The following is a 22,529-nucleotide window of genomic DNA, read 5'->3' as shown; positions in this document are numbered from 1 at the left end:
ACTGCACTCCAGCCTGGGTAACAGAGTGTGACCCTATCTCCTTTAAAAAAAAAAAAAGAAAAAAAGTTAAATTTTGTTATATGTATTTTACCTCATTAAAAAGATTGGGAGAGAGGGCCCATAGTCACAATCACTGGATCACTGGTAGTGATATACATCTTAAAAGAGATTGCCTGGACAAATAAATTTCTTCCCTTGAGACCAAGTGTTCAAGCCAGTAACTCTTGGTTTATTACACGAGAAGAAATAAGATCCTGATTCATGAACTTGAAAACTGGATGTTTAATTCAGAAATAGTGTGGCTTAGGGAAACTGGGACTAACTCTTCCCAATCCATTCCACATTTGTTCTTCTAGTGAACAAAGAACTACCTGAATTCTTAGTTGCCATCTTTGCCATGCTTTTTCCCACAATTTCTTCCCTTCCCTGGGAAAAGTAGCAAATATGTGAGTTAATCGCATGTGAAGGATATAACATAACCTAAGAAAAGTGGTATTTTTGGTGAAAACTTTCATACAGATATGGTCAAATTCATGAGGCCAAACAGGGTCAAAGTAAGGCCTACGTGTAAGGGAAGCAGCAGGCAATCTGCTTAAGCTTGGCCCGCACTAAAGCTATGGAGAAGGAATTCTCTTTTATCTCTTGAGAAAAGTATAGTAAAATGAAGCCTGAAACTGGTTGCCTTCTTTCTGGTTGAGGTTTCCTTGAAAGTAGAATGTCAAAGAGAACCAAGGTTGAACCTAAAGGACAAAAAGCATAAAGCAAGCAGCTTAAAGGCCAGCTCTACTCCACTTCTTAGTTTTAGAAATAATACAAACATCATGTTACATATATGGTTTTATAGAAAAAAATCAAACAGTGTAGAAAAAAATTAAATCAATAGTTCCTCACTCCATGTCTTCTAATATCCCCGTCTTACTCTCAGAAGCAGGTGTTGCTTTTTTTTGAGACGGAGTCTCGCACTATCACCCAGGCTGTAGTGCAGTGGCGCGATCTCGGCTCACTGCAATCTCCACCTCCTGGGTTCAAGCAACTCTTCTGTCTCAGCCTCCTGAGTAGCTGGGACTACAGGCATGCACCACCACGCCCAGCTAATTTTTTTGTATTTTTAGTAGAGACGAGGTTTCACCATGTTGGCCAGGATGGTCTTGATCTCCTGACCTCGTGATCTGCCCACCCGGGCCTCCAAAAGTGCTAGGATTACAGGCATGAGCCACTGTGCCTGGCCCAGGTGTTTCTTTCTTTTTTGTAAACTCTTTCAACTACATCGTCTGAAGGTACCCTCATATTTCCAAATAATGTGTTTATACTTCTCTTTTTTTTTTTTTTTTTTTTTTGAGACGGAGTTTCGCTCGTTACCCAGGCTGGAGTGCAATGGCGCGATTTCGGCTCACCGCAACCTCTGCCTCCTAGATTCAGGCAATTCTCCTGCCTCAGCCTCCTGAGTAGCTGGGATTACAGGCATGCGCCACCATGCCCAGCTAATTTTTTGTATTAGTAGAGACGGGGTTTCCCCAGGTTAACCAGGACGGTCTCGATCTCTTGACCTCGTGATCCACCCGCCTCGGCCTCCCAAAGTGCTGGGATTACAGGCTTGAGCCACCGTGCCCGGCCTATACTTCTCTTTTTAAATTGATCAACTTCAAATCTGACTTCTTGATATAGAAGCTGATAATTCACATCTTATGCTAACTCCTACTTCCTACCTCCGATCCTCTACAAATCTTGAACTATTTTCACTAAATCAGTAAGTTTTACTTATTGTTCAATGTGTAAATATTGGTCACTGCAAAGATAAGTGGTATACCCTTATTAAATATCTTTTCTTATTTGCTTTTAATTTTTCCCAAAATTGCTTAATATATCCCTTTATTGCCTCCTGTTTCAAACTGTCAATGATAATTTCAAATCTTTTTTCCACATGTAGCTCTCCATGTTCCTGTGCCAATCTGGAATGACTACCCTCTAAGTCCTGTTCTTCTCATCTTGGAAGTTCCCCTTATCACTCTGCTTTCTAGGTCCCATATTCTTTTGCTGGAGCAGTGGCTTACAACAGAAGGATGTATAAACTTTGTGTATCTATTTCAATCCCACCCTTACAACTGACCAACACTTTCCCAGACACAGAATTTAATGTTGAAAATAATTTTCCCTCAGAAGTTTGATAATAGTCCTCTACTACACTCAGCATTAGTGATGAAAAATCTGATGCCACTCTGACTGTTACTCCTTTATAGGTTACCATTTTTTCCTCGGAAAGTTTCTAGGATCTTCCTTTATCCTTAATGTCTTAAAATTTCATAATTATGTGTCTAGGCAAGGTCTTCTTTCAATTATACTGTCCAGCCCTTGGTAAATCCTTTCATTTTTTTTTCTGTTTATCTTAGGCTCTCTCTTCATGCAGCAGGCTTTCCTCAACTATTTAGTGGTCCTTAATTGTCCACTGACAGTTAAGATTAAGGTTACATAAATCTACATGGAATCTCTTTATATGTGATGCAGGAATTGGAGAGAGGTGAGCTTTGCCTTAGGGTGATCAGATAGGGAGGCAACACTTAGACTAATAAACTCTGCCAAAATATGGAGGTCTTTCTTCAGGACCTTATCAGTGTAAGAACCCTCTCTACATTTTTTACTTAAGGGGCTACACAACTGGATATAGGTGAGTAGTGTCCCTCTGTGTAAGATATAGACAAACATCCCCCTCTTACCATCTGTAAATGTTATCCTCTCATCCCTCACCTTGCTGGGACCCATGGTCAGGGGTTGCTACTAGTGGCTCAGAATCAGCAGATACCCTAGTCTTACAACCGGGCAACACTGAGAAGAAACACATTCATTAGAGAACAAAGTTAAAATTTTGAAACTATTATAGTAGGCATTAAGTATCATAAATACTGCAAATAAACTGTATTAAAAATTACAGATCAACTGACTTGGAATCTCAATTCCTGTTTATAATGGTTAATATGCAAAAATGCAGCCTTCTTATAAACAACCAACATATATACATTTGTCTCCTAACCTACTGACAACTTATATTTGAAAACTGGTATCTCAGAATATACTTTAATTAATCAGAACATTTTAATCAGCCAAAACATCTATTCCCCAAACTCCTTTCTAGTAAGAGTCCAATGAGAGTTAAGGAAAACATGATTATTTTATTTAAAGTCTATGGCTCTGGTCATTCAACAAATATTTGTAGAATGCCTGCTATATGCCAAGACAGACAAATGTGGAAAGATACAGTACATACCACTAAGGAACACAGTCTTTGTAGAGAAACACATGTGCACTTCAAAAAAACTATATGCAGCATAATTCCTATAATGAATAAACACAAGAATAATAATATCTAATCTGTCCAGGAGCAAATGGCAGGGACAGACAAAACTTCATCAGAACTTAGCTTTTAACTACAGACTTACTAGGGAACATATGTAAAGGCAGAAAGTCAGGAGACAACACACACTTTTCTAGGAACAAAACTGCAGTATAGCTGCAGCTCAAATTAGAGAGAAAGTGGCATAGATAACACTGAACAAATGAAAAAGACCAAGCTATAAAGGTAGAGACACTGCCTCTTTGTCTTATTTACTGTCATATGTCCCTTGTACCTGGCCCCCAAGAGATTCTCAATACTAGCTGAATAAATAAATGCTATGCAAAAGAGAAAAGATGGGAACCCAAATAAATCTGCAATAATCTATTAATAAGAAAAGGGCAGGGCATGGTGGCTCACGCCAGTAATCCCAGCACTTTGAGAGGCCAAGGAAGGCAGATCACTTAAGGTCAGGAGTTCCAGACCAGCCTGGCCAACATGGTAAAACCCCGTCTCTACTAAAAACACAAAAATTAAATAGGCATAGTAGTGTGTGCCTGTTAATCTCAGCTACTCAGGAGGCTGAGGCACAAGAATTGCTTGATCCCAGGAGATGGAAGTTGCAGTCAGTTGAGATCACGCCACTGCATTCCTGCCTGGACAACAGAGCAAGACTCCATCACAAAAAACAAACAAAAAAAAAAAAGAAAAGAAAAACCTGAAATCAAGCCATGAAGAAGCTGGAATTTTTAAAAAATCCCTGGAGAGTAGGGTTTTGAGTAACACAGTTTACATACTTTACATTTTCCAAGTTTTTAAAAATAATCACGGCATCACTCTTATAACAAGAAATAATTTAAAAGTAAAACAGCCATTAGGAATTAACTCTTTGTGGTATTGAGAGCAAATGAGAAATTCAGAACAACTCCCAAGTTTTTAACTTGGGAAACTGGGAGGATGGTATTGGGGAAATTAGGAGAAAAGCAGTAGCAACTTTAAATCATCTCTGTTTCATCCAAGAAAGGATGTCTGCTAGGCAAAATATTTGCAAAAACTGACCATATACTTAACTATAAAACAAGTCTTAACAAATTTAAAGCTATAAAATCATACAGCATATATTTTATAACTACAATGTCATAAGACTCCAAAATCAATAAAAAGATAACTTAAAAGTTGGAAATCGAGACATACACTTTTAGGCTCGGTGCAGTGGCTCATGCTTGTAATCTGAGCACTTTGGGGAGGCCGAGGTGGGCAGATCACTTGAGATCAGGCAAGACCAGCCTAGACAACATGGCAAAACCTATCTCTACAAAAAAATTAAAAATTAGCCAGGTGTGGTGCTGCATGCCTGTAGGCCTGACTACTCAGGTAGGAGGATCAATTGAGCCCAGATTAAGGCTGCAGTGAGCCATGATCACGCCACTGCATTCCAGCCTGGGGAACTGACTGAAACCCTGTCTCTAAAAAAAAAAAAAAGAAAGAAAAGAAAATATACACTTTTAAATAATCCATGGGCCAAAGAAGAAATCATAATGGAAGTAATGGAAATTAGCAAGTATTCAAAGCTAAACAACAAAAAACACTTACTAAAACTTGTGGGATGCAGCTAAAGCAGTACTTGGAGAGATAAGTCTCAAAATTATATATACTAGAAAAAAACAGGCCAGGCATGGTAACTCACACCTGTAATCCCAGCACTTTGGGAGGCTGAGGTGGGCGGACCACAAGGTCAGGAGTTTGAGACCAGCCTGGCAAACAAGGTGAAATCCCGTCTCTACTAAATATACAAAAATTAGCTGGGCATGGTGGCATGGCACACGCCTGTAATCTGAGCTTCTTCAGAGGCTGAGGCAGGAGAATTGCTTGAATCAGGGAGTTGAAAGTTGCATTGAGCCGAGATCACGCCACTGCACTCCAGCCTGGCAACAGAGCAAGACTCCATCTCAAAAAAAAAGAAAAAAGAAAAGACAAAAAGGGTTAATGAATTGAGTAGCTATCTCTTGTTGAAGGAAGAAAAAAGAAAACAAGCCCCAAAAAAGTAGAAAAATAAAAGAACAGAAATTAAACACAGGGAAAAGAAAGCATACGACAGAACCAATGGCACCAAAAGCTGGTCCTCTGAAAAAACTAATAAAAGGAAAACATTTGGGAAAGATTATTCACGACGTCTAGGAAGCAGCTGGCTATTAGGAGCCACAGCTCAGAATATCTGGTTTGGAATTGAAGATCTAGAAGTCATCAAATATTAATAATATGTATTTGGAACCCTGGATAGAAATGAGAAGTGAAAATGAGATGAGTAGGACTTTGCTGTATTAAGATAGGAGAGTAAAGATTTATTTGTTCCTTCTTATGACAAAATGGAAAAGAAAAAATTAAGGCGGGGCACGGTGGCTCATGACTGTAATCCCAGCACTTTGGGAGGCTGAGGCAAGTATATCACCTCAGGTTGGAAGTTTGAGACCAGCCTGACCAACATGGAGAAACCCCATCTCTACTAAAAACACAAAATTAGCCAGGTGTGGTGGCACATGCCTATAATCCCAGCTACTCAGAAGGCTAAGGCAGGAGAATCGCTTGAGCCCGAGAGGCAGAGATTGCGGTGAGCCAAGATCGTGCCATTGCACTCCAACCTGGGCAACAAGAGCAAAACTCCATCTCACAAAAAAAGAAAAAAGAAAAACATACTCCATCTTCAACTATACATGTCCATGTTCACATCACATGTGAAATTCTAAATCACAATATATCAAGATGGAAGGTAGCTGGAAGAATGAACACTCGTAAAATCAGGAAGAAAATTAAACATAAGTGCCAGCAGAAAGAACAATGAGGAATGAGAAGCAAATCCATTGGCCTACAGAATCTCAAAAGACTAAAGAATTGTCGGCACCAGATTCAAAAAACACAGATCAAGTGGGCACATTAAGAATGGAGAAATGGGCCAGGCAGGGTAGCTCAGGCCTGTAATTCCAGCACTTTGGGAGGCTGAGGCAGGCAGATCAAGAGGTCAGGAGTTTGAGACCAGCCTGGCCAATATTGTGAAACTTCGTCTCTACTAAAAATACAAAAATTAGCCAGGCATGCTGGCACTCACCTGTAGTCCCAGCTACTCAGGAGGCTGAGACAGAAGAATCGCTTGAACCTGGGAGGCAGAGGTTGCAGTGAGTCAATATCATACCACTGCTCTCCAGCCTGGGCAACAGAGCGAGATTCTGTCTCAAAAAAAAAAAAAAAAAAAAAGGAAAGAAAGAAAAAAAAGAAAGAAAGAAAGAAAGAAAGGAAGGAAGGAAGGAGAAATATGTAGAAGTTGGAATAAAAGGTCAATTGGAAGCCAGGCGAGGATCACTTGAGGCAATGAGTTCACAAACAGCCTAGTCAATATAGGGAGACCCCACTACTACAAAAAAAATTTTTTTTAATTAGCCAGGCATGGTGGCATATGCTTGCAGTCCCAGCTTCCCAGCTACTCAGAATGCTGAAGTGGGTAGATCACTTGAGCACAGGAGTTTGAGGCAGCAGTGAACTATAATGGCAGTGATCTATATAATTCAGCCGCTGCATTCCAGCCTGGGTAACAAGCAAAACCATATCTCAAAAAAACAAAAGGACACTTGGAACCCCCAAGTCACATCTCCTACCCTGTACATCCCATCAGAATAGGGAACATTTATTCTTTTAAGGAATTGAATCAAGGAAAATACAAGGTACAGAGAGGGGAACAGGCAAGGTGCTAGCTGAAAGTAGGGTTAAACTTTCTCTATAAATATATTCAAGCCAATCAATGAAAAAGGAAATGAATGTTTTAAAACACCATTTTGCAAACTAATGAATAAATAGATCCATGCTAAGAGCAGCAAGAGAAACATTACATGCTTCCTGATGGGAAAACACACCACACATGTGAAATCATCCTGCCCACCCAAACCCTACAGAAGGCAAACCTGAATCTGATAATCCTCTAGATCTAGACATCAATTTACAGTAAATGCAGATAAATATGCTCCACAATGGGGATGCAATCAGCAAAATCCAGGTTAAGAAATGTACATGACAAATGACCTGGTTTCTCCCACAAATAAACTGCACAGAAAAAAAGAAGCAAGATCTAAGAAAATACCTGTAATTGAAAAAAATCTTAAAACATACTAGCAAATTGAATAATCCTCAAGATGCATACCTGCATCAAAGAAAACTACAAAGAAAAAATAAAGTAATCACCATAAAAGTCAGGATGGAGATTATCTGGGAGATGGAAGGGTTGCAATGTGGGCTTCTGGGTTAGCTGGCAATGTTCTATTTTTGACCCTGGGGTGGTTACAAAAGTTTTCACCTTATATAACAAAGATAGACAATAAGAGAAAACAGATTAAGAAAAGCAGAGGATTAATCAGAAATATTCAACATGTGAAAACAGAAAAAAGAAGAAAAAATTATCAAAGAAAAAGTAGAAGAAAACATCCCAGTATTGAAAGACAGAATTCACCAAATTGAAAAGGCCACAAGTGTCCAGCAAATTGAATAAAAAAAGATCTGTTCCAAGAAAATCAAGGATAAAGATAAGATACGTTTAGAAAGAGAGAAAAAGGGCAACTAACAAAGGACTGAGAATAATAATCATTACAGCAATATTACTAATCAGAAGACAGTGGAACTATTCACTTAAAAATCTGAGTGAAAAACAAATTCTGGGTAAAAATCAACTTTATAACCAGCCAAATTATCAATCAACGGGCTAAAGAGAGTGAGAGTAAAGTTGGGCAACAGTGACACACTCCTGTAGTCCCAGCTACTCCACAGGCTGAGGCAGAAGGATTGCTTGAGCCTAGTTCAGGGCTATAGTGTACTATCACCATGCCTGTGAATAGCCACTATACTCCAGCCTGGGCAACACAGAGAGATCCTATCTCTAAAATTTATATTTTAAGAAAGAGCGAGAGAGAAAGAGTGTGCGTGTGTGTATGAAAATTAGAACATTTTCAGCCATAAAAAGTCTTTAAAGATTTATCACCCAAGCACACTTTCTTTGAGTTTAACATAACAACTAAACAAAGGGAGTAAACCAAATAAAAAGCAGGCATGGTATGCGAGGGATGTTACACAGCAGAGAAGAGAAAGGAATTCCCAGGATGATGGTAGAGAAAAGCCCCAAGAGGCCTGGCGCAGTGGCTCACACCTGTAATCAGGAGTTCCGAGACCAGCCTGGCCAACATGGTAAAACCCCATCTCTACTAAAAATACAAAAAAAGTTAGCCAGGCATGGTGACGGGTGCCTGTAATCCCAGCTACTCAGGATGCTGAGGCAGGAGAATCACTTGAACCCAAGAGGTGGAGGTTGCAGTGAGGTGATGTTGCGCTATTGCACTCCAGCCTGGGTGACAGAGCGAGACAAGAAAGCGAGAAAGAGAGAAAGAGGGAAAGAGAGAGAAAGAGAGAAAGAAAGAGAAAGAAGGAAAGAGAGAGAGAGAAAGAAAGAGAAAGAAGGAAAGAGAGAAGGAGAGAGAGAGAGAAGCCCCAAGACAATACAACTTCAAGCAGGTCTAAGGAACCAGTCCAAATTAGAGCGGAACTCCAGAAGAGCTCCAGTAGGGTATCTCTAAGAAAAACAAATGGCACTGATAAATTATATGACAAATTCATTGTGGAAAAGTACACTGTGAGAGACTTTGTGAACAACTGAAGATGTATAAAGATTTTAATGTTCAAAGAAAAGTAGGCAAATTCTGTTTTTTAATGAGGCAATTTTTAAATGTAGTTGTATAAGAAAAAATGTAAATCTAGAAATAATAACAACAGCTAACAAGTGTTTGCCACTATTCTAAATTCTATTTTTTTTTTGAGGTGGAGTTTAGCTCTGTCACCCAGGATGGAGTGCAAAGGCACAATCTTGGCTTTCTGCAACCTCCATCTCCTGGGTTCAAGTGTTTCTCCTGCCTCAGCCTCGCGCCTGCCACCATGCCCAGCTGATTTTTTGTATTTTTAGTAGAGATGGGGTTTCACCATGTTGGCCAGGCTCATCTTCAACTCCTGAACTCAGGTGATCCACCCGCCTTGGCCTCCCAAAGTGCTGCAGACTACAGACATGAGCCACTCTGCCCAGTCGTATTCTAAATTCTTTACATGCATTAACTAACCCTCACCACTACTTTGTGGTACCATATTCTATGTGGTTCTTCATATGTAAACAATTTTTATATACTCACAAATGAAAACAGTTTAAAATGTCTTATATAACTATATTGAAAGAATGAAGGCAGGAGCAATGAATTTCCTTCTCATCTAATATTATTTTTATAGAGAAACTTTTGTAACATTATGTTTCATCTAAAATTATGTTGATAGAGAATATATTTATAGAAAAAGCTTACCCCCTTACCCCTCTCCTCATTCATTCTCATCTAACATCATTTTTTAAAAAAATCTAAAACTGTTGACTCTAGATGCAGTGATATTTTATTTAGAGATATAAAGAATTAGGTAAGGGTTAAAAGTTATTGAGTGGGAAGGGGTGGAAGAAATAGACAAGAAACTACATCATTTTGGTTTAAAAAGCCTTTTTTTTTTTTTTTTCTTCGAAATAGAGTTTCGCTGTTGTTACCCAGACTGGAGTGCAATGGCACGATCTCAGCTCACCGCAACCTCCGCCTCCTGGGTTCAAGCAATTCTCCTGCCTCAGCCTCCCGAGTAGCTGGGACTACAGGCGCGCACCACCATGCCCAGCTAATTTTCGTATTTTTAGTAGAGACAAGGTTTCACCTTGTTGACCAGGATGGTCTCGATCTCTTGACCTCATGATCCACCCGCCTCAGCCTCCCAAAGTGCTGGGATTATAGGCGTGAGCCACCGCGCCCGGCCTAAAAAGCCTTTTAATTTCACAATTATCTGATGTTTTAAACTCGTAGAAGAAGCATGCTATTAAATATTATAAATTTACTTTTAAAAAGGTAAAAAATAAAAGCAGTGAAGACAAACCCTTGGTAACATCAGCATCCATAGCAGTGTTTCAAAAGGATATTCTCTGAAATACCAGTTCTAAAGAATGTTAATGGTATGTGAAAAAACTGTTTCAATAACCAATTAATATCCTCAGAGATCTGAGAAAATATTGCATCCATGAAATAAGAATAAGGAGCTCTAAAGAAATAAAATTACAGTCAAAATAAAAATTTCAAGAGAAGAAAAACCAAAGATAGATAAAACAGATTAAGACAATCAGAGGCTCAGTCTAATATAACCAACATGTGAAAACAGAAAAAAGGTGCAGAAAATATTATCAAAGAAAAAGTAGAAAACATCCCAGTAACCAAGTAAACTGCGGGGCTTTTTCACAAAAGGGCTTCCTTGGAGATTTTAACATGTTAAGAAATACTTTATAGTTTTCCCTAACATGAGACAACAGGAACTCCACACACTTTCCTTAAAACAGCTAAAAAAAAAAAAAAGAACTGTTTTAAGGCAGTATTCTCAACTCAAGTCCATAAATCAGTACTGATCTACAGCAAAGTAAGAAAATCAAGAACAATATATTCAGTATTTAATTAAGTTAATCAACTTAAAAGACCATTCTGTATTTTGAGGGCATATTCTTCTCATATTCTTAAATGTAAGTATCTTTTATGCAATGATGGTAGTGACAGTTTAAAACATTCTTACTTTCTAAAATAAAATGTTGGCAATCCTGTCAGTACACTATCCCCACCCTATGAAAGAGTTAATGGTTCATGAAAGGTTAAGTATAGGAATCTCAGGAAAACTCTTATTTGAATGATGGACAAACAACTCCAGAGGGGCCAGGCACAGTGGCTATTGCCTATAATCCCAGCACTTTGGGAGGCTGAAGTTGGAGGATCACTTGAGGTCAGAAGTTTGAGAACCAGTCTGGACAACATAGCAAGATCCTGTATTGCCATGTTCTAAAAAATGTTTTAAATACAAAATTAAAAATGCTTTTTTATGAAAGAATCCTGAGGAAAAGAAGTCACCAGAGAAATGTAAAGATAACCCAGAGAGTAAAATATCACCAAAAAAATGAGAAAATACAACCAAGAAAGTAGTAGTATATGAGATGTTAAGAAAAATGAGTAATAAAAACTGTTTACTGAATTTAACAATACAAATGTCACATTGGAGCACTGACTTCAAATGCCAGACTGCATGGGGTTTAGAAGTAAGGACTAATAGGCTGAGTTTAGTTTATTCTAAAAGTTTAGCTCCTCAAAGAGGTCAAAAAAGTTTTAGGAGCAAAAAAATGTTTGAACATTCATACAAGCTACTGGTTACAAAAATTGAGAAGTTGTTAAAACTAGGAAAAATAATCTAACCAAGAATATTCATATTCCAACAATCCTAATCTCTTACTTTCATATACTGACAATTAAACCTGAATCTTCTGTATAAAAGATATATTAAAAGTACAATCAGCCAGCCACGGTGGCTCACGCCTATAATCCCAGCACTTTGGGAAGCCAAGACAGGCAGATCACCTGAGGTCAGGAGTTTGAGACCAGCCTGCCCAACATGGAGAAACCCCCATGTCTACTAAAAATACAAAAATTAGCCAGACATGCTGGTGCATGCCTGTAGTCACAGCTACTTGGGAGGCTGAGGCAGGAGAATTGCTTGAACCTGGGAGACAGAGGTTGCAGTGAGTCAAGATCATGCCACTGCACTTGAGCCTAGACAACAGAGTGAGACTCTCTCTCAAAAAAAATAATAAAGTACAATCAAGCTATTAATACTTGGGAGGTTGAGACAGGAACATCACTTGAGGCTAGGGGTTCAAGACCAGCCTGGGCAACATAGTGAGAACCCCCCCCAACACACACACACACACACACACACACACACTCTCTCTCTCTCTCTCTCTTTCTCTCTCTTTCTCTCTAAAACAATTAAAAAATTAAGCCAGGCATGCTGGCATGAGCATGTAGTCCCAACTACTTGGGAGGTTGAAGTGTGAAGATAGCTTGGACCCAGGAGTTCAAGGCTACAGTGAACTATGAGAGCCATGATCATACCACTGCACTCCTGAGAGGCTCCATCTCTGTCTTTTTCTTTAAGGTAGAATCAAATAATTTTCTAGAAATTTACAATCTAATAACTCCTTGTAAACAAGTGAAATTTGCATTTTCAATTACAATTGAGAGTAAACATTATGCTTATCACTGGAACTCTAAAAACTTTTCAAGGTATGGCATAAAGTAGGGACTTAAAAATCTCTCTTGAATAAACTAATGAAAGCCTGTATTTATCAATATACATATTAGTAAGTAAATCCACCATTTATCAAGCAAATATCACTATCCTGTAAAAGTACATATTCTATTATACAGCGCCCTAAATTTATTCATGTATTTATCTAGAATTAAAAAGCCAAAACAGCACTTATAAATTGTACTTAATTTCACCTCACTTGAAAATTGCAACTAAAAGCAGAGGCAAATTCTCCTCTCCAACCTCAAGTTCAGTCTGAGCCCCTTAGAATTAAAAATAGCTTGGCTGGGTGCAGTGGTTCACACCTGTAATCCCAGCACTTTGGGAGGCCAAGGAGGGTGGATCATCTGAAGTCAGGAATTCAAGACCAGCCTGGCTAACAAGGTGAAACTGTTTCTACTAAAAATACAAAAAAAAAAAAAAAAAAAAAATTAAGCTGGGGATGGCGGCATGCGCCTGTAATCCCAGCTACTTGGGAGGCTGAGGCAGGAGAATCGCTCGAACCTGGGAGGCAGAGGTTGCAGTGAGCTGAGATTATGCCATTGCACTCCAGCTTGGGCAACAAGAGTGAAACTCCATCTCAAAAACAAAATAGCTTAACCACCTAACAGGTCAGGCAATGAACAGAGGTTTTTTAAATATCTTAAATATCTTAAAACGTAAGCTAAAATATCAGTTTTATAGAACGTCTTTGCATGTTTGTGTCTCTACCAAAAGCACCTATTTTTGTGATCACAAAAAGACATTTATAAACTATAAAAAATACAGATCTTAATTGTAAATGAGGTCGGGCATGGTGGCTCATGCCTGTAATCACAGCACTTTGGTAGGCCAAGGCAGGCAGATTGCTTGAGGTCAGGAGTTCCATACCAGCCTGGCCAACGTGGTGAAACCCCACCTCTACTGAAAAATAAAAAAATTAGCCAGGAACGTTGGCACACAGCTGTAATCCCAGCTACTTGGGAGGCTGAGGCACAAGAATTGCTTGAACCTGGGAGGCAGAGGTTGCAGTGAGCCCAGACTGTACCACTGCATTCCTGCCTGGACAACAGAGTGAAATTCTGTTTAAAAAAAAAAAAAAAATTGGAAATGACATGATTGAATATAACATATCAAGTATTTTCAAAATGGCAAATACCAAACATCTAGAAACAGTATTAGATTTTTAAGAATATATCTGATTTTTAAAAAAATCAATATGACAATTGGTAGAATCTTTACATCATAATATCCACAGCCATCTAAATTATTCGTGCAAATTGAATCCTTGATGATATTATCTCATATATACAATGGATAACAAAGAAAAGTTAACTACAGACTTAAAACACCAAAACCAACAAGGTCAATAATATACATAAAAAACACAGATAAATGTGAATTAAGTACAGGTATATACATTAATGTTCAAGTCCAGAATTTATAAAGTTGATTAAACTACATAAAATGAGCCTATACTAACAATTCAGGCAAGGATGAACTGGAAAATTCAGCATTTTCATTGTAATCTTGCAGACTTTGGTCCTAAGACCAAAGAGAAAGAAATAATAGAACTTAGGGGCTCCTGCTGCAAGCCACTAACTGTATCCTCTAGTTTAAAAAGTTCCAATTACTACAAAGAACAGTATTAACTGGATCTTTGGTAGGTAGTAGGTATATGGATCACAAGGGCCAGAAAATACTTGCGTCTTACCATACTCTTTAACTTTCTCAAAAGCATTTGTATCTCATTTTTTCCTCCCAATAATACCATAAAATAGGAAAGGGAGACTACTGTTTAACAAATGAAAAATCTGGAACTCAGAAGTACAATTACTTCCTTAAAGTTGTGAAGAAAGATAGGTAATGCTTGGCTCTACTATGGTAAACCCCAATTAAAGTGATACTATTATTTCTGAGATACACCAAGTTATTCTAGGTATTTGTCATTTTTGATCCTAATTATGAACCGAGGTCACATACAGTGGGGAAGGCTAAGAATATTTTCAGATTTAACAAATGGTAAAATCAGGCCATTCACTGCCACTATCCAGCCTCTTGTCCACAGTAAATTTTGCCATTAAGGCTTTTTTTATAGGTCTAACTGAAGTCATCTACCAGTGATGAAATGATGCAATTCCACAGATGGTTCAACTTGGTTGTTAAAGTGTCCTCAGATACCAACACAGGTTGAGCAAGCCTAATCTGAAAGTCCAAAATCTGAAATGCTTGAAAATCTGAAATTTTCTAAGTATCAACCCAAGTGAAGAATTCCACACCTGACATCGTGATGGGTTGTAGTCAAAACTCAGGTGGCACAACACATAGTTTATTCAATGTCCCAAAGGAAAAAATAAGCTTTAGACTAAGTATATAAAGTGTATATGAAACATAAATGAATTTTGTGTTTAAACTTGGGTCTCATCCCCAAGATATCTCATTTGTATATGCAAATCTCTAAAATCTGAAAAAGTTTAAAATCCAAAACGCTGCTGGTCCCAAGCATTTCAAATAAGAGATATTCAACCTGTAGCTGTCTGTAGAATTTTGACACGACAAAAAAAAAGTTCAAAGACAGAAGCCTGTAGTATACATTTTCAAAGTTCTATATTTAAGTCTTATACAGAAAAATACAAAATAGTTCTTCAAACAACAACAAAACTGAGAAACTAACATATTTACTAGACTGATAATACTACAAGTCAAATATGATTAATATATTAGTTTTCTCCTCTCATAGGAATATGTCTTTGCATCTCAAGATTCACTCCAAGATGCCTTTCAATTCTTCACAAACCAAGATCTTTCCCATCCAAGGCATTCATACATATTGTACCTACTACTAAAATTACCCTTCTTCCTCATTTTTTTTTTTTTTTTTTTTTTGAGACAGAGTCTTGCTCTGTCGCCCAGGCTGGAGTACAGTGGTACAATCTCCGCTCACTGCAGCCTCCGCCTCCTGGGTTCAAGTGATTGTCGTGCCTGAGCCTCTTGAGTAGCTGGGATTACAGGCATGTGCCACCATGCACTGCTAATTTTTTTGTATTTTTAGTAGAGACAGGGTTTCACCATGTTGGCCAGGCTGGTCTCAAACTTCTGGCCTCAAGTGATCTACTTGCCTCAGTCTCTCAAAATGCTAGGATTACAGGTGTGAATTACAGGGGGCCAATACACCCGGCCCCCTCCTTCATTTTTTACCTTGCTAATCCTTCTAAGTACAGTCATGTGCTGCACAATAACATTTTGGTCAATGACATATTACATATACAACAGTGGTCTCCTAAGATTATAATGGAGCTGAAAAAATCCCTGTTACCCAGTGACTTTGTAACCACTGTAATGCAATGCTTTGTAATGTATTTGCAGTGATGCTGGTATAAAACAAACCTACTGCACTACCAGTAGTGCATACACTCATTATATACAATACATAATGCTGATAACAAATGATTATGTTACTGGCTTATGTATACGCTATTTGGTTGCCCCTTGGTTCTACAGTATGCCCCACAGAACCTATGGATGCCAAAAGCTGGCCCTGGCTGGGCCCAGTGGCTCATGCCTATAATCCCAGCACCTCAGGAGGCCAAGGCAGGAGTACTGCTTGAGGCCATGAGTTCAAGACCAGCACGGGCAACATACCAAGACCCCGTCGCTACAGAATAAATATTTTTTAAATTAGCCAGCTGTTGTGGCATGCACCTGTAGTCCTAGCTACTCAGGAGGCTGAAGCAGAAGGATCACTTGAGCCCAGGAGTCTGAGGGTACAGTGAGCTATGATCATGTCACTGTACTCCAGCTTGGGCAACAGAGACCCTGTCTCTTTAAAAAAAAAAAAAAAAAAAAAAAAGGCCATGTCATTAGGATCCGTAACTATGTAATAATGACAATGCATTGAAATTTAAAAAGTATTTTTAGTATGAGATAAGTGCTTCATAAACTACCCTTCTATCTGCCTGATTATGGGAGAATTCTTTAACTGCTATCAAAAAATCCTCAGAACTGAGAATCAGTAGAGGGGTTCAAGTACCAATAAGAACTTTAACATGAGGACAGGAGAAAGTGATGCTTTATTATCAAGGAAAGGTGTTTATATTGTTTCTGTATGTTCAAAATATTTCTTTCAATACTTATACTTTTAGAGACAGGGCCTTGCTCTGTTGCCCAGGCTGGAGTGCAGTGGCACAACATAGCTCTCAAAGTTCACTGCAGTCTCAAACTCCCGGGCTCAAACAATCTTCCTACCCAATCCTCTTGCCTCAGCCTCCTGAGTAGCTGGGACTACCATGCCTGGATCAGGAATAAATTTAACAGAAGAAATTCAAGTATTGTACAATGAAAACTATATAATGTCAGAGAAAGAAATTAAGTAAGACCTATGTAACTGGAAAGGCATCCATGTTCATAGATGTTAACAATATTAAAATGGCAAGTCTCCCCAAACTGATCTATAGATTCAATACAATATCTACCAAAATCCCAGCTGCATTTTTTGCAGACTCACAGATTAATCCTAAAATTTACTTGGAAAAGTAAAAGGAACGTAGAATAGACGAACTGTTTTTAAAAAAGAAAAATAAAACCTGAGGACTCCCATGTCCCAATTTCCTAACTTACTATGAAGTAACGGTAATTAAAATGTTATGGTACTACAGTCCTCAGTACAAATACATAAATCAGTGGAATAAAACTGGGATCCAGGAACAAACTTTTACCTGTTAATTTATTTTTGACAAGATTGTCAAACACAATTGTGTCAATGATGAAACAACAGTTTTTTTTTTTTTAACAAATGGAACTAGAAAACTGGTATCCACATGCAAAACACTGAAGTTGGACTCCTACCTCACACCACATATAAAAAATTAACTCAAAATAGATGACAGACCTAAATGTAAAAGCTAAAACTATAACGCTCTTAGAATAGGCATAAACTTTTGTAACCTTGATCGGCCATGGTTTCTTAGATATGACATCAAAAGCATAAGCAAAAATAAAAAGAATAAATTGGACTTGATCAAAATTAAAAACATTTGTGCTTAAAAGGACACCATCAAGAAAGTAAAAAGATCCAGCCTGGCCAATATGGTGAAACCCCATCTCTACTAAAAATACAAAAATTAGCTGGGCATGGTGGCACATGCCTGTAGTCCCAGCTACTCAGGAGGCTGAGGCAGAATCGCCTGAACCCAGAAGGCAGCTATCGCAGTAAGCCAAGATCACGCCACTGCACTCCAGCCTGGGCAACAGAGCAAGAATCCATGTCAAAAGAAAAATAACAACAAAAAAAGGCAAGTGAAAAGACAATCCACAGAATGGGGGAAAAAAAAAGTCTGCATATCACATCTGATAAAAGACTTGTACCCAAAACATATGAAACTCTTACAACTCAAGAATAAAAAGATGAGTCCATTTTTTAAATGCCCTGGGATGGTTATAATCAAAAGATAGACAATAACAAGTATCAGTGAGGATGTGGATAAACTGGTGAGATAATCACTCACCAGATAATTGCTGGTGAGACTGTAGAATGGCACAGTCTCTTTGGAAAACAGTTTGGCAGTTCCTCAAAACATTAATCCGAGTTATCATTCGACTCAGCAATTTCACTCCTATATATGTGTACCCAAGAGAAATGAAAACATGTTCACCCAAACCCTATATGTGAATAATCACTACAGCATTACTTATAATAGCCAAAATGTGGGAACAACCCAAATGTCCATCAACTGATGAGCAGATAAACAAAAAGGAGTATATTCATATAATGAAATATTATTTGGTCATAAAAAGATAGGAAGTGACTATAAATGCTACAACATGGATGTACCTTGAAAACATTAACAATATAGTTTGTATTTTACGTGCTCACCCAAATCTCCTGTCAAATTGTAATCCCCAACACTGGTGGGACGTGATTGGATCAAGCAGGCAGATTTCCCCCTTGCTGTTCTCATGATACTGAGTTCTCTGGTTGTTTAAAAGTGTGTGGCGCCACCCCATCTCTAATCCTCCTGCTCTGGCCATGTAAGACATGCCTGCTTCCCCTTCACCTTCCACGATGATTTTAAGCTTCCTGAGGCCTCCTCAGCCATGCTTCCTGTATAACCTGTAGAACCGTTAAGCCAATCAAAATTATTTTCTTTATAAATTACCCAGTCTCAGGTATTTCTTCATAGCAGTACAAGAATGGACTCATATATTTATGCTAAGTGAAGGAAGACAGACATAAAAGGCCACATATTGTAATATTCCATTCATATGAAATGTCCAGAACAGGCAAATCGATAGACACAGAAAGTAGATTAGTGATTACCAGAGGATAGGGGAGGGGGAAAGGAGTGACTTTTAATGGATAAAGATTTTCTTTTTGGGATGATAAAAATGTTCTGAAATTAGGTAATGGTGATGGTTGCACAACTCTGTGAGTGTATCACTGAGTAAATCACTGAACTGTACATTTTCTTTTTTTTTTTTTTTTTTGAGACAGAGTCTTGCTATTGCTCAGGCTGGACTCAGTGCAACCTTTGCCTCCCAGGTTCAAGCAATTCTCCTGCCTCAGCCTCCCAAGTAGCTGGAACTACAGGCCACGCCCGGCTAATTTCTGTAGTTTTAGTAGAGACGGGGTTTCACCACGTTAGCCAAGATGGTTTCAAACTCCTGACCTTGTGATTCACCCACCTCGGCCTCCCAAAGTGCTGGGATTACAGGCGTGAGCCACTGCACCCAGCCTGAACTGTACACTTTCAAAGGATGCATGTGAATTATGTACATATAAGTATAGTATATAAATTATATCTCAATAATTAACTTATTAAAAAACTGTACAGTTAAGATTTGTGCATTTCAATATATGTAAACTTTACCTAAAAAATAATAAAAACAATGGGCCAAGTGCAGTGTCTCAATCCCAGCACTTTGGGAGGCCACAGCAGGAGGATCACTTGCGGCCAGTTCATGATCAGCCTGGGCAACATAGTAAGACCACATCTCTAAAAAAAAAAAAAAATTAAAAATTAAAAATTTTAAAATTAGCCAGGTGTGGTGGTGTGCACCTGTAGTCCTAACTAGGCAGGCTGAGCAAGGAGGATCACTTCTGCCCAGGAGTTTGAGGCTGCAGTGAGTTATGACAGCACCACTTCATTCCAGCCTGGGTGACAGACAAAGACCCTGTTTCTTTTTACAAAAAAAAAAAAAAGAATGGATACATAAAAGTTCAGTATTCTATTCTGCTCACTTTGTGTATGTTTGAAATTTTCCTTAAGTTTTTTTAACGGAAGTGTAAAAACAAGTAAATTTTTTAAACAACAAAACATTCCTAACATCCATTTTTGTTGTTTTTTGACACAGGAAGCAGAATCTCATATTTTAAAAAGACCAGAGAGGTCATTACCTTTCATTATTCTGTTGCAATGTTATATGCAAACAGAAATATGACAGAAGACATGGTATGTGGTAAAAATGAATACTTCATCTTAAATGTACAAAAAGAATCTGAACTTCCTCAGTTCTAAGGCAGTTCCTCATCCTTGGATTCCTGTGGTTTCCGTGGTTAATGAGTGTGACAATTCCTAATCCATGGATGCAACAATCCCTAATACAGTCTGTCCAGTATAGTAGCACTGCTACATATGGTCATTTAAATTTTCGTTTTAATGAATTAAGTTATAAATTCCGTTCTTAGTCTCACTAGTTACATTTCTAGTGTTCAATACCCACATGCACCTAGTGGCTACCATACTGGATACAGCAGATATAGAACACTGCCATCACTGGAGAAATTTCTACTAGATAGTACTACTCTAATATATAAAAAATATCTGGCCAGGCACAGTGGCTCACGCCTGTAATCCCTGCACTTTGGGAAGCTGAGGTGGGCAGATCAAGAGATCAACACCATCCTGGCCAACATGGTGAAAAGGCATCTCTACTAAAAATACAAAAATTAGCTAGGTGTGGTGAAGCGGGCCTGTAGTCCCAGCAACTCAGGAGGCTGAGGCAGGAGAATCACTTGAATTCTTTACAGAATTCAACTTTATAGCACTCCAACCTGGTGACAGAGAAGGACTCTGTCTCAAAAATAAGAAAAAAGAAAAAAAAAAGAAACATCCACAGGGAAACTTTTACATTCCAATTTAGGATTGTTATACTGGATTTCACAACAATAAATTTTCCTGAAGAACAGGGAAAACAAAGTACAAAAATATTAGCCATCAAAGGTCATTCACGGAAGTGTAGACTAAAACAGCAGTTAAGTTTTACTTTCAGAACTATCAAGCTACAGGTATTAGTCACGGCAACTCCTTGGAGGCAAATTCCTCTGTTAAAACATAGATTAACACTATACTGCCAGTTTCCTCAAGTCAGATGTAAAGATTATGCTGAAAAATGATTAAAGCAAATTATCCTTCAAAGATCTCATGAAAAGGTATATTTATAATCCATGAAATCAAAGAGTTTGTGACCCACAGTAAAATACACAGAATAAAATTTCTTTCCTAACAGAGCTTTGAGGCAGATGATTTCTGTACAACTAGTTCTAAAACTGTGTGTGCATTTCATCCTGATAGTTACAAATTTCCGTTAATACCCATTAACATTATAAACGTAGTATCAGGAAACAGGTGCGTTCTTAATTCAAATATTTAAAACATTTTTAGCACTTTAAAAAACGCAGGTGAACTAATTTTAAAATGTAAATTCAAATACATTTTTATATTTAGGAGTCTGAAAAAACAACAAAGTCATTTTGTATTCCCTCTCAAGCTATAACTGCCAATAGCTGCAGTGTAAATAATATTCCAAATAGAAAATAAAATACTTTACGTTAAGAAATTTTAAATCAACTATTTTCTTGCCTAAACTATTGGACACCTATAGCCATCAGTCAAAACAGGTCCCTTTAAAGCATTTTCAAACCTTTTAAAAAGGTAATTATGAATTTAATTACTTTTCATCCACATTAACTACTTCTACATTCAACTCTCTTTGAAATTTAGTGCCAAAAAAAAAAAAAAAAAGTAATTCCCAAGAGAGAATGAAACCATGGAAACTGAAACCAGCCTGTAGGCTAGGTATACAGGAGGGTCACAGGGAATCTATCTGAAGGAGAAAGTTACTGCTATCACCACCGGAGGCTCTGGAGTCAAATTAAATCAGGTACTATTTACATATTTCTAGCTCTGTACTGACCTCACATGGTGCTTTCCTATGTATTACACACAGGCCTAGCTAGGTTTTCACATTTTAAGTTAGTGTTAGATGGCTTCTATCTTTAATCAAAGTTAAATGTTTTAAAGAATAGAGTAACATTCCATAGGCCTTTTCCCATTGTTCACAAACCCTTTCTGTTCGTCAGAGCACCCCGATAAATCCATCTGTTCCCTCTAATTGCTTCCAAAGAAAAATTCTAGCAACCAAAGACACCAGATTGTAAAACACAGTCCGAGTTAGAGTTCTGGCACTACCGAAATAAGTTGTTAAGAAATCCTGGCAAATTAGTTAAAATCCCTTAAACCGTAATTACCTCAGTGGTAAAATGAATGCAATACAAATCTACACCCCAGAAGTAGACTGTATGAGTTAGGTTTCATTAAACAGAAGAAATGCCTCAGATTTTTGGTACGCTCCAAACATAAGGTACCTAGCTCTCCCCCATCTCACTTTCCCTCCCACCTCTTCCCTTTGAAGCTTTCAGCTTGTGCTTCCAAGCTCCACTTCAGTGTGTTTCCCGTATCCTTACCAGCACTTACACTCGATCCTCCAATTCCATACAATTCCACCACCCTCCGATTCCAAACTGCTACTTCCCATTACGCCCCGCTAAGGTCCCAGGCAGCCCTCCACTCTGCTCCCGACATTTCCTTCAGCCCCCGTTTTCCAACGGCTCCTCCTCTCGGCTCCCCACCCCCTCGTCACCAGGTTCATCCAGCCCCTCCAACCGTCTCCCGCCCCCAGGTTCCTTCCTGCCCTCCAAACGCAGCTTCCCCCGTCTCAACGTTTTATC

The 22,529-nt window shown here is 38.4% G+C and overlaps 1 protein-coding gene across 29 annotated transcripts in view; it reads right to left on the bottom strand.

Moving 5' to 3' along the window:
• The window catches only part of LOC110567235 (metal-response element-binding transcription factor 2), a 117,587-nt gene that overhangs the window by 94,544 nt on the left and 514 nt on the right, over positions 1–22,529 (bottom strand). For 11 of the 29 annotated variants that reach the window (XR_010340173.1, XR_010340174.1, XR_010340175.1 and 8 more), the window contains exon 1: positions 18,396–18,629. The exons of 1 other annotated variant lie outside the window; for it this stretch is intronic. Coding sequence is in view for 22 of the 28 variants with exons in the window: in XM_064370193.1 (XP_064226263.1) it covers positions 18,396–18,559 (164 nt within the window). In the remaining 6 variants the exon portion in view is untranslated. Of the gene's footprint in view, positions 1–18,395; positions 18,633–22,265; positions 22,402–22,529 lie in introns of those variants that run through there. 17 more of the 29 variants (XR_010340176.1, XM_064370192.1, XM_064370202.1 and 14 more) reach the window with 7 other exon arrangements.

The sequence above is a fragment of the Aotus nancymaae genome, unplaced genomic scaffold (genome assembly GCF_030222135.1).
Source record: "Aotus nancymaae isolate 86718 unplaced genomic scaffold, 86718_ANA_hifiasm-v0.15.2.pri h1tg000103l, whole genome shotgun sequence".
Taxonomy (NCBI): Eukaryota; Metazoa; Chordata; class Mammalia; order Primates; family Aotidae; genus Aotus; species Aotus nancymaae.
Note: the sequence above shows the minus strand (reverse complement) of the source record. Positions and strands in the feature narration are given on the sequence as shown.